This window comes from Podarcis gaigeae, assembly GCF_964106915.1.
Source record: "Podarcis gaigeae genome assembly, chromosome: 15".
Classification (NCBI taxonomy): domain Eukaryota; kingdom Metazoa; phylum Chordata; class Lepidosauria; order Squamata; family Lacertidae; genus Podarcis; species Podarcis gaigeae.
This window is the reverse complement of record NC_139692.1, coordinates 1,413,129-1,429,941: the sequence shown is the minus strand read 5'-3', so window position 1 is coordinate 1,429,941 and position 16,813 is coordinate 1,413,129. Positions and strand designations below refer to the sequence as shown.

At 41.1% G+C, this 16,813-nt stretch overlaps 1 protein-coding gene across 5 annotated transcripts in view; it reads right to left on the bottom strand.

The window, feature by feature from the left end:
• NSD3 (nuclear receptor binding SET domain protein 3) overlaps positions 1-16,813 on the bottom strand; it is an 81,940-nt gene that overhangs the window by 36,564 nt on the left and 28,563 nt on the right. For all 5 annotated transcript variants that reach the window (XR_014558115.1, XM_083713432.1, XM_083713433.1 and 2 more), the window contains exons 5-11: positions 16,652-16,803; positions 15,197-15,709; positions 12,898-13,024; positions 8,247-8,347; positions 5,807-5,852; positions 3,086-3,216; positions 2,347-2,475 (exon numbers count right to left, since the gene is read on the bottom strand). Coding sequence is in view for 4 of the 5 variants with exons in the window: in XM_083713432.1 (XP_083569558.1) it covers positions 2,347-2,475; positions 3,086-3,216; positions 5,807-5,852; positions 8,247-8,347; positions 12,898-13,024; positions 15,197-15,709; positions 16,652-16,803 (1,199 nt within the window). In the remaining variant the exon portion in view is untranslated. The remainder of the gene's footprint in view (positions 1-2,346; positions 2,476-3,085; positions 3,217-5,806; positions 5,853-8,246; positions 8,348-12,897; positions 13,025-15,196; positions 15,710-16,651; positions 16,804-16,813) is intronic.

Below are 16,813 nucleotides of genomic sequence, written 5' to 3'. Positions count from 1 at the left end.
CTTCAGGTAAGGTTGCAATATCATGTTTTCTAAATGTCAAGTCTTCTAAAAAGTAGTGCCTGGCTAAGACCATTACTAATCTGAGATATAATAGGTTTATAGGCGAATCCCTTGACACCCTGCCATAACCTGCTTAGTCCTGGATTCTTGCCTAATATTTCTACCCCTTCTACTGCCATTCACTCCCCATATTTTCCTTTCAGTGCACTGAATCCACTACAGTCTTATTCATTTCTTCTTCATCTCTTCTCACTGCCCCCACTTCTCAGCACCTGATTGTATTCTAAATGAGGGGTGGATGGGACAGTCTATTTCCAGACCATGTCTATCCTGCATGTGTTCATTTGTAAGTCCTGTTTAGAATCCACAGGAAAATGCATATTTATATTTATATTTATTTTAAATATACATCACTCTAAACATTTCATTCTAAGATACATATTTTAACACATTTTAACACCTTTTTTGAGCAAAGAACATATCACAAAATTCAAAGAAGTGCTAAATTTGAAGGCTAATTATATTCCAACCCACCTATTAGTGCAGGAAATGTGTATCAGTTTGCATCCAAATTCACAAAAACCAAATTCCTCAAACATCCCTACTCTAGATATGACCTATCAGAGGTTATTCTCCCAATTCATGACTTTGAGACTGCAAGCCTATACTCACTTACCTGGAAGTAAGCATCATTGAACTCAGTAGGACACTTAGTTTTGAGAGGGATGTGCTTGAAAACTATCACAAATCTGTATTGTGCGTTGTAATAGGTGCAACCCCTAGTGACCTTTGGACAGAGCATTTAAAGGATAGTTTTGTCTCTGTCTAAGATACAACTACCAGGATCAAGGAAACTTAGAATCTTAGACTGTGTTCACATTATATTGTATCCTGCGGTTGCTGTTCCCAAAGATGCCTATTGTCCTTGCCTCTTGGAATTTGCCAGCCTCCCTCAAGACAACCAGTGTTGGGAGACCTGGAAGATTCAAATTTGGATCACCACTCAACCCTAGAGCTCACTGGGTGACCCTGGCCAGTTGCTGCTTCTCAGGCTCACAGAGAATAAAGAGAGAAAGAGGAGAACCACGTGTGTCACCTTGAGCTCCTTGCAGGAATGGTGGGGTATTTTATAGTCTCTCATTGATTCAGATTCTGATGACATGCCAGTGGGAATTGCTTTAGATTGTTAAGGTGTTTTTGTCACTGTTATAACAACAGCTACTTTTTTATCATTAGCAGAGTACCTGGATTTTTCAATGAGGTGAGCATTTTTACCTGTTTCCATTCTGTTAAAAATTGTTATGGTTGCTTAATTTTTGTTTCAGCATATGGTTATAACAACTAAAAGTTTCCCCCCTAAAAAGGATGTGGATGATGATTACGATAATAATAGCAATAATGTGGAAGTCAGTGCCCTCAAGCTTTCTCGATCTATAGAGGTCTAAAATAAATGGGAATTCATTATGCACTGAACAGCTGTGATTCAGTTGCATTTTGGCCAGCACTAATGCAAAGTAGCCACTTTCTGCTTAATTTGCAAGCAAAAAAATCAGGAAAGAACTTATCCTGGGCACTCAGAGTTACATAGTATCAGAAGCAAGGCTAATCCTTAATTTTGCCAGAGGTACAAATGCAGAAAAAATTAGCTGGAGGTATATTATGGGAAATGCAGTCAAAGGTATGTAACAAGGTTGAGAAGTACAGTGGTACCTTGGGTTACATACGCTTCAGGTTACATATGCTTCAGGTTGCAGACTCCGCTAACCCAGAAATAGTACCTCGGGTTAAGAACTTTGCTTCAGGATGAGAACAGAAATTGTGCTCCGGTGGCACGGAGGGCACGGAGGCAGCGGGAGGCCCCATTAGCTGAAGTGGTGCTTCAGGTTAAGAACAGTTTCAGGTTAAGAACAGACGTCCGAAACGAATTAAGTACTTAACCCGAGGTACCACTGTATTTCTTAACGAAGGCTTGAATCAGCTAAATAGCTTTCAAGTCCATGCTGGGATTTAAACATCATGTAGGCGTTTCCATGCGTTGCTCTGGTTAGCCAGAAGCGGCTTAGTCATGCTGGCCACATGACCCGGAAGCTGTATGCCGGCTCCCTCGGCCAGTAAAGCGAGATGAGCGCCGCAACCCCACAATCGGTCACGACTGGACCTAATGGTCAAGGGTCCCTTTACCTTTACCTAGCATGGTGCTGACCTTGTGTTGTCCAAAAGGTTTTAGCTGAAAGCAGTGCAGCTCAATCCTGTGCATTTTTACTCTGAAGTAAGTCTCACTTACTCTTGCTCCTATGAGTGCATGTATAGGATTGCAGCCTTGACCCTGCCACACTTTTTATTTACCTGACATATTGTGTCTCTCTTACTTGTCCCAGAACCTCTTCTTGATAAACTTGAGTCCACGGATTGTACATCAGAAGCATCAGCATCTGCTGCAGCTGAAGGGCTGTCTGACTGTTTTCCAAAGCTACCCTAAAAGAAAAAGCCCACAGCCATTTATATTGCCAACTTTTTAAAAGGAATACTACAAAAGATAAATGCCACTGATTGAAAGAGAAAACCATAATAATATGATAGACATTGAAATTTTCTATGAAATCTTCTCTCTTATTTTAGATCAACTCTATAGTATGTTCTGCCATTTCCAAATTCGTATCAATACAATGTGTAAATGAGGAAAACCTCACAGCCTTGGGGGGGGGGGGACTGCACCAAAATCTGAAATAAGAAAAGCTGAATTGTGTGATATGGAACTTAGCATCTTATTTTCAATAATTTAGTCTGCCAGTTGGAGGAAGCAAAAGGAGCAACACTGAGTATTTTCACAACCATAGGACCTTGCTAAATGAATTAAGAGAGAGGGAGGAAAGGAGCAGTAGCTGAGATTCTAAGTTAATTGTTGTAGCTAGGATGTATTCTGAATCTTTGAAATATGCAACTCTGTCCATAACACCAATCTACTCCCTACATTTCCCATTTTCAATGTAAAATGCTCTGACTAATCAAGGAGAAATTATGCACAGTTCACTATCATCAGTTATTTGCCCATTTCAAAGCACATCAAGAAATACAAAACATGTACCTGTGGATCATTAAGACCTCTCGAATCAGAGTCAGATGTATCTCTGTATGCTGAGCTAGTCAGTTCTACATCTGTTGAGGCACGACTCCTTTTCTTTAGAGGTTTGCAAGAATCTGAAATCTCACTGGCACCTTGAATACAACATACTGGAATTAATCTTAAAAGATCTCTTAAATGTATTAAACACTGAAGGAGAAACTAAGGGGCTGGGTAGACACATGCAGAGATGGAACTGACAAGACACTTAGTTTAAAAGCTTTTAAAATTGCAACTAGTCCACTAAGATAACTCCAATTCTTTGAAAGATTGTCACTCCAACCCATAGATCAGAGGTAGCCCCCAGGGTGCTCTGCAGGACTACATCTCCCCTCATTCCTGACCACTGGTCATGCTGGTTGGACTGGATGAGAGTAGGGAATCCACAACATCTGGGAGGCACCATGGAGAAGAAGGGAGTAGCAGGGGGTGAGGGTGCTTTGTATAGTGTTTATTTCATTCATCCATAACCTGTCTTTAAATATGAAATATTTTCAAGGCTGCAAACAGTATAAGCACTAAAACAGTAATAAAAACAACTGAAGTTGAATGCTATACAGTACGTAAACGTCAGGGAAGAGGCAATGATGCTCAACCCTACAAAGCTAAACCCCACAAAACTAAAATTCAAAGCATGCTTAAAAAGGCAGCAAGAAGGGGGGGTTGAATAGTGTTATTTATAGATTTTTTTTACCCTGTTCTTCAGTAGGCTTTGGGGCAGTTTACACATATCAATGGCATATTGCTGTTATTATAATGATTATTTGTCACCTAGTACAAAATGTCTCAATGACTTGCATGATTTTTTTTAAGTGCATCATGAAATTTAAGAATAAAATAATACCATCCTCCCCTCCAAATAATATTTGCACAGAAACAACAGTAAGAGTGGTAATCACATTCCCTCAAATGCTTGGAGAAGACAGGCATCTTAACCTAGCACTGAAAGGATGTTCATGTTGGCATCAGAGGCCCTTGCCAGGAGAGAGCATTCCTTAAATGGTGGGGAGGGAGACAACAGAAAGAAGTATTCTGCCTTCTCACCACCCTCCGAACCTCTCTCAGAGGGGCCAGGGAAATGTTGGAACAAACCTATAGCTGTCACAGTGAGCCACCCTGGCAAGGATACTTTTTACACTTTCTGCAAATTGTCTGCTCTTATACACAAAAGGCTGCACCAGAAGCAATTATCACCACACACATTTTCAAGCTTATATTGAATTGACATCCTTTTGTTCATACGTAGTGTGATAGAGAAGACCAAGGTCATAACTATTTCAATGACAGTTATTGGGGACAGAGGAGCAGGAAATAATAAGTCTCGCCCCTGCCTTGCCACCAGTGACAAAGGCTAAAATCCATCACACTACTTAAGAAAGCCTAAAGAATTTTTAAAAACTCTCTCACCCACCCCATTCCTCTGAAACAAGACCTCCGCACCAAATCAGCTTTCCATGTGACATGCAAGATGAGTGTTTGAGAAACACAAGCCCAAAGGCTCCTGAGGCTCATGGAACCAGCGACAAAGCTCTTTTGATTTGATTTAGTTCTTTTGATCCCTACCTGCCTGCCAAACTTTTCCTAGCTCTTGTAGGTCAGTGCAACAGATCCAATGCTACCAGACCTGATTGATCTAGCAGGAAAGACAGGACTGCAGGGCCTATCCATCAGGCTCTTCCCTCAACTGTCATCTATCCACAGCCATCTCATAAGGCACGAGGGGGGGGGGAGGGAGGGAGGGAGGACCTCTCTATGGGATCTGCTGAAAGATCGGCAACTCCTCTCTAAATTGTTCCATTCCAGCCAGTCATTACAAGAACATTCTTAGAATCATAGAATCATAGAGTTGGAAGAGACCACAAGGGCCATCGAGTCCAACCCCCTGCCAAGCAGGAAACACCATCAGAGCACTCCTGACATATGGTTGTCAAGCCTCTGCTTCTTTCTTCTTTCCTTTTTTGTTCCACCCAATCCCGTTTGAGTTTCTGTCTTTTAGATTCTGAGCATTTCTTATATTTGGTTATGTTTTGGCCACTCTAGAAGCCTTTTTCGGCTGAACAGCATGTTAAAAATTCTTTAAATAATAAATAAATATTACCTCCAACATCAGAGGTAGGATGTCTCTGAATATCAGTTGCTGTGGGAATTTTAGATGGGCTTCTGGTCTTATCTAGTTGGGATCTTATGTTCACTGCATTAACTGTTAATGCAAGAGATTAAGAAGGAGTGTCCCTGCTTTTTGCAAGCTTTTAAAACGAACTTTAAAAGCATGCTGTTGTCCCTATGCTCGGGGACCTGGTTCATTCCCTTTTTATTTGATCTGGCTACCACTGGGCAGCAGGTGAATGAGCCAGTTGGCAAGCAAACTCTTATTCTGGCAAGCAATGACTTCAGACCAGGGCAAAGTCTGTGAATCCCAGTCCTATTTTCCTAGTAAGCGCTCCAATAATCTATAAAGTAGCATGGAAAAGGGGGACAAGAAGGACTTGAGGCAATGAAGTACAGTCCTACACTCCTTTCAGATGTGCACATTGAAATATGCAAGAGGTGGTTAGGCAGGTGGTTGTTAGATGTGGGACTACAATGCCTACATGGATTACTTACATACACAACATGGAAGGCATAGATGAGTAAAAATGAAATAGGCTGTATACCAAGTTTTGGGTTATAAGCATCACTACTCACCTTTCTGTAATCCAGTCTTCAGTGTTGTCTGCGGGACTGTTTCCACCTGTTTGGACAGGAAAACAAGCAATTAATAGAGGAATTTCCTGTTCCCTAGTATAACAGAGGAAATGAAACTTCAATACAAGCAATTAGCAAAAGGGAAACTCATGTTGCCATCTCCACCCCCACCCCACCCCAGCAAGTCGTTTCTGATCCACCTCTTATGGAGATAAGTGACGCTGCCTTCTCTGAACTGGGTGATGAGGCGCCTCCCCTGAACTGTGTTTACTTCAAATCATTCACTTTGTGTACTTAGTGATGGAATGGCTTTATCTTTGGTCCAGGAATCAGGAGAGGGGGTTTAGCAACCACTCCTTGGGCTACAGAAAACCCCTACAATGGCTAAGAAAAATAAAGAGAAACAGGACACTCTAGTTCCATGTGACGCTTAACTTACTGCCCCATTTTTTTTTTAAAAAGGCACTTCCACTCAGCAAGCACTTGAGCTTCTGAGGCCATGGGCTGCTCCTCTGTATAGAGTGCTGCAAAGGCAGAGTGAAGCAGGAGGCATTGCAGGCCTCTATACAGCAACATCAGCACAGTGCTTGGGCAGGCAAGTTGGCGACCTTGTGAAAGCACTTCATGGCCTCAAGGATCAGCGTCTTGGATCCTACATTGGAAGGCAAGCTTTCTTCCAGAGTACACCCAAGTTGTGAATTTGGTAGTTGCAAGCAGCTGCTTTTGCTAAGATCTTGCTTTTAGGCTAAAAATTGCCACTTTAAATAAATAAATAAATAAATAAATAAATAAATAAATAAATAAATAAATAAATAAATCTACACAGGTTGGTTATATGTGCATGTAAGAAACACGTCTCATAGATATTTATTAAGGATTATTCTATAATTTTTTAAAAATATTTTATTTCGTTGTACAATGGATAAAAACATACAATAGAAGGATTTGTATAGGATACAATTGATAATACAAATATAAAATCTAAACAATCACTTGTATTTCACTACCACTCACTGCAACAGAATTAACATTGCATCTCTCATTTGTAATTAAAATTCCAGTTATAATTTTAAAACCGAAAGGATGCAGAAAAAATTTGGAAATTCACTGCAACAAAGCTCGACCCTGGGAAACAAATATGGTTGCAGAATCCTAAGGTATCAGGACGCCTTTCTCAACATATATCACATCCAAGCTTATGCATTACAGTGCATCTCTGACCATTAAGTTTTGCTGGCCATATGCTCTTCCTGAAAAACATGAGTACAATATACTATGTTGTCTTAATTAGCTACATAGTATAAAGCAAGCAAGACTACTTGGGGAACAATGGCATGTGGTTCTTGTACCATGGTTAATTAAAAATATATAAATTACTACAGCTTCATATTTAAAAAGGGAAACTGCAACAATTGATGCCAAGAGTTATATATGCTATTTCCCAATATTTAATATTCACTTTAGGAAAAAAGTTGCACTGAAGTCATAGTCCTTTAACTTCCACCATTTTGGAAATCCAACAAGAGAAATGTTGAACAGGGCAGCAACAGAGTGGATATTTAAATAGAACGGTGATGATGTATTTTCAAGACTTTCAGCTAACCAAGAAATCATGTGCAACACGCTTAAAGTTTATTAGAATTGTAATTGCAAGAAATGTTCCCCCCCCAACATTACTTGGCCCTTGCAATAATCGTGTTAGAGAATCTTTATTACATAGTGTATATGGTTCAAGGTGGGTTGCCCTTAAATTTAAAATGGGAGCATACTGAAACAGTTGAAACAGTGACAATAACCTTCTTGAAACCTGCAAAATCCATATATCGCATGGGTGGTATGCAACTTGCCTATTCCTCTTCACTTACAACTGGCTAGTTTCAAAAGCAGTATCCTTAAAAAGGAATGCCCTGTACATGTTGGTTCTACTTAAAGGACAAAACGAAATCAACCCATCATGATGCTCTTCCCCTTCTGCTAACATAAAAGGCTATAGCCTTTAAATAATGATTATGCTAATAGTAAATTTTCAAGAGTAACCAAACAAATCCATCTAGCTTTTCTTTGAAAACAAACTAAAACCTCAGTACAAACCAGCAGCTAAACCAAGGGTAAGACAAGAAAGAAGCTGGTAGCATTTCCAGAGAAAATACTGAAACATAAAATCACTATGCTTGTAACAGAAACAGCCAAAGTAAACGTATCAGCTCATGAAGAGGTCACTGTGTTCCCATTTATCCAAAGTGTGATTGATGCTGAAAAGGGATATCAGTTAACAGCAATATTTACTGAGGGAGAGGATCTCAGGAGGGGAAGTCCAAAAGCAAACCCAATGGGGGATATAGAGGGGCAGGTGGGTAGGTAGAAATAAAAAGGCATCAATATTAAGCCACAGAAAGTATGTATACAGTATATTTTAACTCTCTACATGGAGGAAGCCAACCTGCTCCTTTTTGATCTTCTTCTTTGGCACAACTTCAGTGGATTTCTCAGACTCTGAGCGAGTTCGTATTGATCTTCTCTGTTGCTTCTTTTCTACAGAACCTGAGGGAACAGAATGGTTTCCATTACAGGAGTCTCTCTCTCTCTCTCTCTCTGCTCTCTTTCCTCAATGAGGGATGACGTTCAATAGCAAAGTCCTGATTTCTCTACATTCTTCTTTGAGTGCATAGACTTTAATCTGCCAGCTGGCGTTCTGGCTGCAGGCAATACATCTCAGTGCTTCAGGGAGAGTCCTGAGTTCGGGAAAAGACCAGCTTTAATATGAAGATAAAGGGGAAGTCTAGAATTCAAAGTATTAAGAAGGGGTGACTTTTCATGTTCAGAACCTTTAAAATCAACCAGGAACTTGCTTAAATGTTATAGGTTACCAACCACACCAAGGACACAAATATGTTCTGAATTTTATTTTCAAAGTATTTGCCTATGTAGGCAATATTTTGCATGTCTTTAGATGAACATCTTATTCCTCTCTCTGCCTGAATCTAAGAAGGGGATGGAACCCTAAAGCCTCCATATGTTGCTGGACAACAACTTCCCTCTTCCCTGAATGTTGGCCATCAGAAGTGGCTGGTGAGATGCGATGTTCAGCAAAACATGGAACCCACAACTTCTCCAATTCCTGTCCTGCCAGGTTAAGTCATTGTACAACATATAATATTCTAGTGCAATATTTTGGGCACTTTAGAGTAAGTCAAAGATGAGAAACAAAGAACTTTTATGCATTCTCCAAGTATGGGGCTGTTCATTCAAGACATGGAACCCAAGCTCAGTATCAATAAGGGCAATTAGGGTACTCAAAGCCATCAAAGAACCTGTGCTGCTCAGCAAATGAAAACCCCAATTCACTCAAAAGGGCTTAAAAATCATTGAGAGCAAAAGTTACATTTAAGAATCCTGGGGGAAACTTTAAAAGGAAACAACTTTTGATACCCACCAAGGGGCTGAAATAGACAGACTCAAAAGAGATTTATTGTCAGTGCCCAGTTTCTAGAAGGAGCTATGCTAGAAGACCGATTGCCTGAAAGTCATGTGGCCCCAAATCAATGATACACAAGAATGGCATCCTGAACCTGCTCAGATGCATCAATTACTTCACATACTCTGGAAAGATCTGTGTCTTCATAAGCCAGCTTGTTTTAAAACATGGGTTAGTAGTGAACATGGCTGCCATGGCATGCCCTGCATGGCTTGCTTCTGTGGGTGCTGCGAGAAACAAAAACAAGGCATGGCAAAACTTCTTGTGTCATGTGAATGCAACTCTGATTTGTTTGTTTCAAGCATGCCATGAATGTTAAGCCAGAAACAAGTGAAAAACAAAATTTTAGCTTATTTCTGGCTTAACACTTGTGCTTCTTTTTAAAAAAAACTATGATTCAGGTTTGCAGAACACAAGAAGCCACACTATCTGAAGGAGGCTTTGCTGCAGGATTAATCCATGGTTTAAAACAAATTATGGCTTAGCATGGCATCTGAATCAGCTGTATGAATATGAGGAGACAGGCAGAGCCTCATTTCTAAGCATTTTGAAAGACACATGTGAAAACTTAGAATGTGCTTACCTGTGGATTATCCTCCTACTTGTTCACCAGGCAGTGGTCCATGGTCATTGGGCGCAGAGGCAGCAGAAAGACTGGCTCTGGGGAGGAGCCTCTTAGTCCAAACCCCGCAGAGTCTTTCTTCTAAAAGAACCTGCCTCCTAGTGGACAGAGATCACCCCAAGGTCTGGACCAATGAATGGTGACAAATAGGGAAAATAAAGCATCTTGGAAATGAGTGATATTCAAATACTATAGAATTCTGTTGGTGCTGTGACCCTCACAGAATATACCAAAGGGCTCCCCCCCCCCAATAAACAAACACAGTTGTGTCACATAAGTAAAAAAAAAATCCACTGGGAGCATCATTTGTTTGCACAATGCAAGTAAAAATGACTAGAAGCATTGTGAGAATACAACTGCACTCCTGCACAACTCCCATTCATTTCAAAGAGGGCATTGGGTTGAGTGTACTGAAAATGATTAAGGCCTTATTCAAACGCATCTAAAATACTGAAATTGATTAAGGCCTTATTCAAACTCATCTAAAATACTGAAAATGATTAAGGCCTTATTCAAACTCATCTAAAATTCAAGCTCATCTAAAATACCAGATTCAGATCTGATGTGCTTCACTGACAAATGCTTAAGACATGACATTAAACATATGATCACATTGGAGTCTGAGTAGGAGTAGGTTGGAGGTTTTTTTCCATTTGTAAAAGGTCAGCCTATGTTTGGTTTACCCATCAGTCCATCTGTTTATGTGGTACACCGCTATTTCCTCTTCTGGCTGGATATGCAGAGGCATTGAGAAACATTTCTTCCCACATAAAGGAACACATACCAGTAGCAGCAAACAAAATGTTTCACATGCAAGAGGCCTAAAGTTCAATAACAAATACTTCCAGTTAAATGTTTTGGCCAGGAGTGTGCACAGGATAAGAACTCTGACCTAGTCAGGGTTGGACTTTATAGAGATAACCAGGTCATCGGTCTGCCTCTGTATTAGGCAATTCCTTGTAACAGCTCCCAGAGCCTTCCAAGTAGTATTAGCCTACATCAAACTCTGAGATGTGTTTTGAAAATGCAAGATATTGGCTAAAATTCCTTTCCTGTGTTAGGATAATAATGGGAACATTAAACCAAAATCCGTAAACCCCTCTAACTGTATGACTCCAGCCTTTTAAAGATAATTCACAAATACTACTTAAAATTCAAGACCAAACTAAACACAGTAGATTTTCTACTGTGCTAACCTAGACAGAATTAATGGCTAAGAGGGCTATAGCACGCACCTTTCCCCCTCCAAAAATGAAGGGGAAATCTGTGTGCATCCTATGGGGCAAATACAGGCATTCGCTGAAGCTTGGAGAGCGAGAGGCGTCAGTGCACACCGACCCCTCTCACTCTCCAGGCTTCAGGAAGCTATCAGCAAGCCTGGGGAGCCCGTGGGAGTTCCCGCAGGGCTCCCTAGGCTGTGAATAGCAGCCTGCCGCCCGGCGCGTGGGGTGCCCTGAAGCAGAGCACCCCGCGCGCCGGGCAGACATTGGCCAGCCCCACAAGCTCGGGGGACAGCGGGGAGGCGGAGCGCTGCCATACCGCTGTTCCCCAACCTGGTTTGGTTTCCCCAACATGGTTTTGGGGGGGAAATAAAGGGGGGGGGGAATTCCTTTATTTCCCCCCAAAAAACTAGGTGCGTCCTATGGGACGGAGCGTCCTATGGGATGAAAAATACAGTATATATGAATCTGCACCTGCTCCTACAAATAATGTACTAAATAAAAAATGTGATTTTAAACGCACAACTGCCGTCCTGTGAAACAGTTTTAGGATCCAGAGTATGCTTTGACATCTAGGAAGTTTGGGGTGGGGAATTCATGGTACCAATCAGTACCAGAGTGCAAGATGAGCCTAAAAGGAGAAGCATCATGCAATGAAGTGCTGGGGTAGCTGACTTGATGTCTCCACATCTTGTTGGACTACAACTCCCATCATACCTGGCCCTGCTGTCTGGGGTTGATGGGAGTTGTAGTCCAACAATGTCTGAAGAGCATCACCTTAGCTACCCCTAGAATGGTGGATAGTGTGTTAGATTTGGACTGGGGAGGCCAAACTTCAAATCTCCATAAAGTCAAAGTGTGAGCTCAAAGTGTGCCTTGGGTCACTGAGCATCTTTTAACTTAACGAACCTCACAGGGAAAATAAACAGTTTTGCAGCATTGTTTAAAAGACTAACAGATTTATGTCGTAAGTGTTTGTGGACTGGAGTACAGTGGTACCTTGGGTTACAAATACGGCAAACACGGAAGTGTATATTTCCAGGTTACGCCGCGTACGCATGTACAGAAATGCTCTGTGTGCTTCGCCCATGCGCAGAAATGCTCTATCGCACCGTGCGCAGAAGCACTGTATCGTGCCGTGCGCATGCACAGAAGCGGCGCCTCTTGTTGTGGACTTTTCGGGTTGTGCACGGACTCCTGGAACAAATTAAGTTTGTATCCGGAGGGTCCACTGTACCCAGAAATCAGTTTGTATTTAAGATGCTGCAAGACACATTGCTGTCGTAACAACAACAAAAACTTATTTATAGCCTGCCCATCTGGTTGGGTTTCCCCAGCCACTCTGAGTGGCTCCCAACAGAATTAAAAGCACAATAAAACATCAAAACAACTACAACATAATACTATGGCTTCCCCCTCTGAATTCCCCTGCTACCTCACGGGGATGTTGTGTATGTAAAAATGGGGAAGTCTTGAGTAAGATTATCAGTCTCTAAGAGATAAACATGTAACAAAATGTTTCTGTCCGTTTTCTGTGTTCTGTAAGTTTAAGAGTTTATGACTAAAATGAGAATTCCTGCATTGCTTAAACTGCTGCAGCATAACGACCTCACAGCCCACCACCCCAAAATAATTTTTCAATGAAGCTTTGCATAATGCATTAGCCAGTTTTACATAGTAAAGTGATACTTCTGACTGCTGTATTCTGAAGACTACCCCAATGGAGGTGGTTTGATTTACTGGATATAACCCAGGAGTTGCAAACTTTACCTACTTGCCAACCCAGAAGATGTTTCGGGAGACGGTGCACTTTGTGAGGAGGCTCTTTCATTTCGCTGGTTTGAGACAGAAGTGAGTTTGTCTTGCCCCTTGACGATTATTTCAGGTTTGTTTCCTATACCCTGTTATGAATAGAAAAGATCGAGTTCGTAACTACTGAATTAGTCCTTTGGGTTAACTGCTGCATCTATGGGGGAAAAAAACACTTTCAACTGCTCAGTTATAAACTTTCTATTTAAACTGAATGCCTCCAAAGTGGGAGAATAATCCTATATGCCGCAGAACTGTGCTAAGGGTAGAGAATGCCAAGGCTTTTCCAAAAAATAGTGAGGGAAGTGGGATGTCCAGCAACTCTGCTTTCTCAAACAGCCAACAGCTAGACAGTTTGTGCAAGATTCTAATCCTCAGAATAGTTTCAGTCCCAGAAGCTGGCACTGCACACAAACTAAGGGGGGGTATGTATGTTACTGGTGCTGCCAAGCGCCTCACAGACTTCACAGTTTTCCTGACCTGACCTTTAGCATTCATCCTAGGAGGCTAGGCTGGGAGTATGAACAGGAAACATCAGAAAGTGTGATGATGTGAAGTGAGAAGGTTTTTTTTTTAAGGAGACTGGGCAGAGTACCCCCACAAGTTTACTTTCTCATCTGCTGCTTGTGAGAGCTGGGCCCATAATAACTGCCTTGCAATAAGAGACCAAATATATTATTTCCAGTATATGTTCAATGCCAATCAAATTCCTCTGGAAAACACACACACACACACACACACACACAGGCTTCGGTTCTTAGCACCCAATATTCAACGGATGCCTTTGTGCAGAGGAAGTCAAGAGCCAAACATGTTACATTTTTAAGCAATGTAGTGAACATCCACTTTGCCACACAGGCCCAGTTCAATGTCACAAACGTAGGGATCAATTATGAACTATAGCTTCATGCACTCCCCTTTCCTCTCGCATGCAAGTTCCTCCTCCACTTCCCTAACCAAAGGTCCCTGTGATGTCAAAATTGGTACATAATATAGTTAACACCTTGCTTCCAAACCATTGTTTAAAATTATGGTTTGAAGTGAATGTGCAAGTCATAATATGTAAAGCAAGTTGCTAACCATACTTGGCCACTTCAGATGCCATGGCAAACTATGATAAAAGAAGGAAAGCAAGTGAAAGAGAAAAATACTAGCATGTTCATCAGTCTCTAAAACCATGGCTTGGCTGATTTGAATTAATGATGTCTGAAGGGGGCCATTGTTTACCAACACCTAATGACAACCTGCAGTCTCAGAATGGCAGAATCATAGAGCTGGAAGGGACCACAACGGTAATCTAGTCCAACCCCCTGCAATGCAAGAATCTTTTTGCTCAACATGGGGCTCAAACCCATGACCCATAGACTAAGAGTCACAAGCTTTACCAATGGAGCTATCCTTCACACAAATCGAATGAAATCAAATGAAATGAAATTAAGAAAATCTATTGCTATGCCATCTCTCTCTAACTAATCATCAGGAGTCAACAAATTCACTTTATTAGCTTGACAGCAGTGAATAAACTTTCTAATCCGACAAAACAAAATTAGCACAATTTCAGGGATAAAATCCTGCAGCTTTCGAAGTTGGGAGGAGGGAAGTCAGAGAAAAGAACAATCTTTGCCGAGCTAGCAAGATCATCTATAATTTGTGAACACCTACTTGTTAGTTACAAAGCAAAGGCACAAGCTAACCCAAAGCAGTCTAAATACTTGTTTGATTTAAGACTGTAATATAACAGTAAACAAGCAATTTAAATATCATTACAGAAAATTAATTTAAATTATCTTGATTTTCTGAAACTAGGAAGGATTGGGTCACAGACTTCTTGTTTTGCTGAAGACCACAAGCATATACTGCTTTGGGGGTTTTTGTTTTTGTGCGCTGCTGGCAGTGTTTCACAGGGACTGATAGCAGTATAATACTTCACATGTATAAGAGATGATGACAATGATGATGTTATTTTGATTAACATTTACAATTGGGTGTGGAAGAAGAGCTGCTGATTTTCTGGGTATCACCTGCTAGCTCAAACTGAACAACTCTCACAAAAGGTACCTGATTTCACATTACATTTCAGTCCAGAAATCAGGCTTAGCAAGCATGGGATAATGAAACTCCCAACATTTTAAGACTAAAGAATTCACCCAATATTTTACACAAGCTTGCAAAGACCACATTCTGAGACAAAAGTGAGCAGACAAGAATAAACCATTTAATTCATTGCACATTTATGCCCTTTCAATAAATATTTATGCCGTTACCTTGGTAGAGTAAACAAACTGATCAATGAACTTTCCATTCCCAGCAGCATTCTGTAGAGCAAACACTTGTTCAATTTTAACAACTGGAGACATATTACATTTCTGAAGGTCCAAAGTTCCCTGGTGCATGGTGATGGATGCTGGCAAGGATTTTCTGGCTGCAGCAGTTTTCCATGCTATTTTAACAGGAGGGGGCTCTTCATCCACACTTGACTGCCTTCTCTGACTATTCCTCTGGACTTCCGTATTGGATGGAGAGGACACGGCCAACACCTCACTGGTGTGTTCTGGCTGTGCATTAGGCGATGGTTTAGACCTACGGGTTTTCTTCACCTCTGTCTTCGGCGCACCAGTCCTCTTGGCTTTTGACAAAGCCTCTTCTGGCTCTTTATCTATATAGATGAAGGTATATTGCTCCGTCCTCTCTTCTCGAGTCATTTTCAGTGCTTCCTCAGCATGAGCAATGCCAATATCCCATTGTGCACGTTCTCTCTGTGGCCTTGGTTTCCGAATCTTTAAAATAAAGGAGATAGGGTTATTGCATTTACTCATTTTCACCTACAAAGCATGCCTAATTGCTGTTGTTTTGTTTGTTACAACTGAATCCGTCAGTGCTAACAGGATAGCACGAAGTGGGAAACATTAGAAGGAAATGTTCAAAATGCACTACAAGCATCTAAAGTATTCAGACCTCAAAATACCCATTGTGCCCCTCTCATACTAGTGGACTGACCCAAGTACCCAGAACTCCCTATACTTTTGATAACATCCCTGATTGGAAACATATGCACATCAATATATTAGATAAAACTATAAGTCAGTGTTGCTGCTGAATAGGGTAGGCAGCATGAGTTTTCAAAACTTAAGGAATAGTCTGGGAAGGCTGAATCTAGGCTGTTACCTACAATGAGGTACAAAGGCTGTACCTTTAAACCATCCCCACACCATCCTGCTAAATCTCCTCCCTGACATACCCAAATCACAACTGCCTTCATTAAATTATTATGAAATTACTCAAGCAGACAGATGGAATTTTTAATTTTTAAAAAGCTTTTTAATTTTTAAAAAGCTACATATGGAATGTGCACCAGTAAAATTAACTTTAAAGGAAACAGCAAATGTTGTAGATTTTTTAATGGTATTTTGTATGTAATACAATACAAATGGCAAACTATGTATGTTGAGCCACAGCTGATGTAGGGCTTGAGACCAGGTGAGCCAGGGCTGACCATCACCATATCCATGTCTTCCTATTTCCTTTGCCTTAAGGGCTGCTGGCCCTATTCCTGGCTCTTCTTCCCTGAGACAGCAAGGCCATGGAGCAATTTGCAAGTCCTGTAAAAAACTGGCTGCCAAGGCATAAACAGGAAAACAACATCAATCTGAATCTGTCCCAACAATTATCCTCTCACCCCGCTGGTAAAATAAACTGTTGTCATTTCAGACTGTACACACCTTCTGTTTTTCAGAGTGGTTGGCTTGCTTAGCTGCCTCTGCCACCAACTGATCGTACTGTTTACGTCCTTTGTACTCTCGCACCCGCTTCTCATGCACCCATGCTCTCTCAGGCTGGTTGCTAAAGAACTGGACATGATATTCCCGTGCACCTGAAATTGA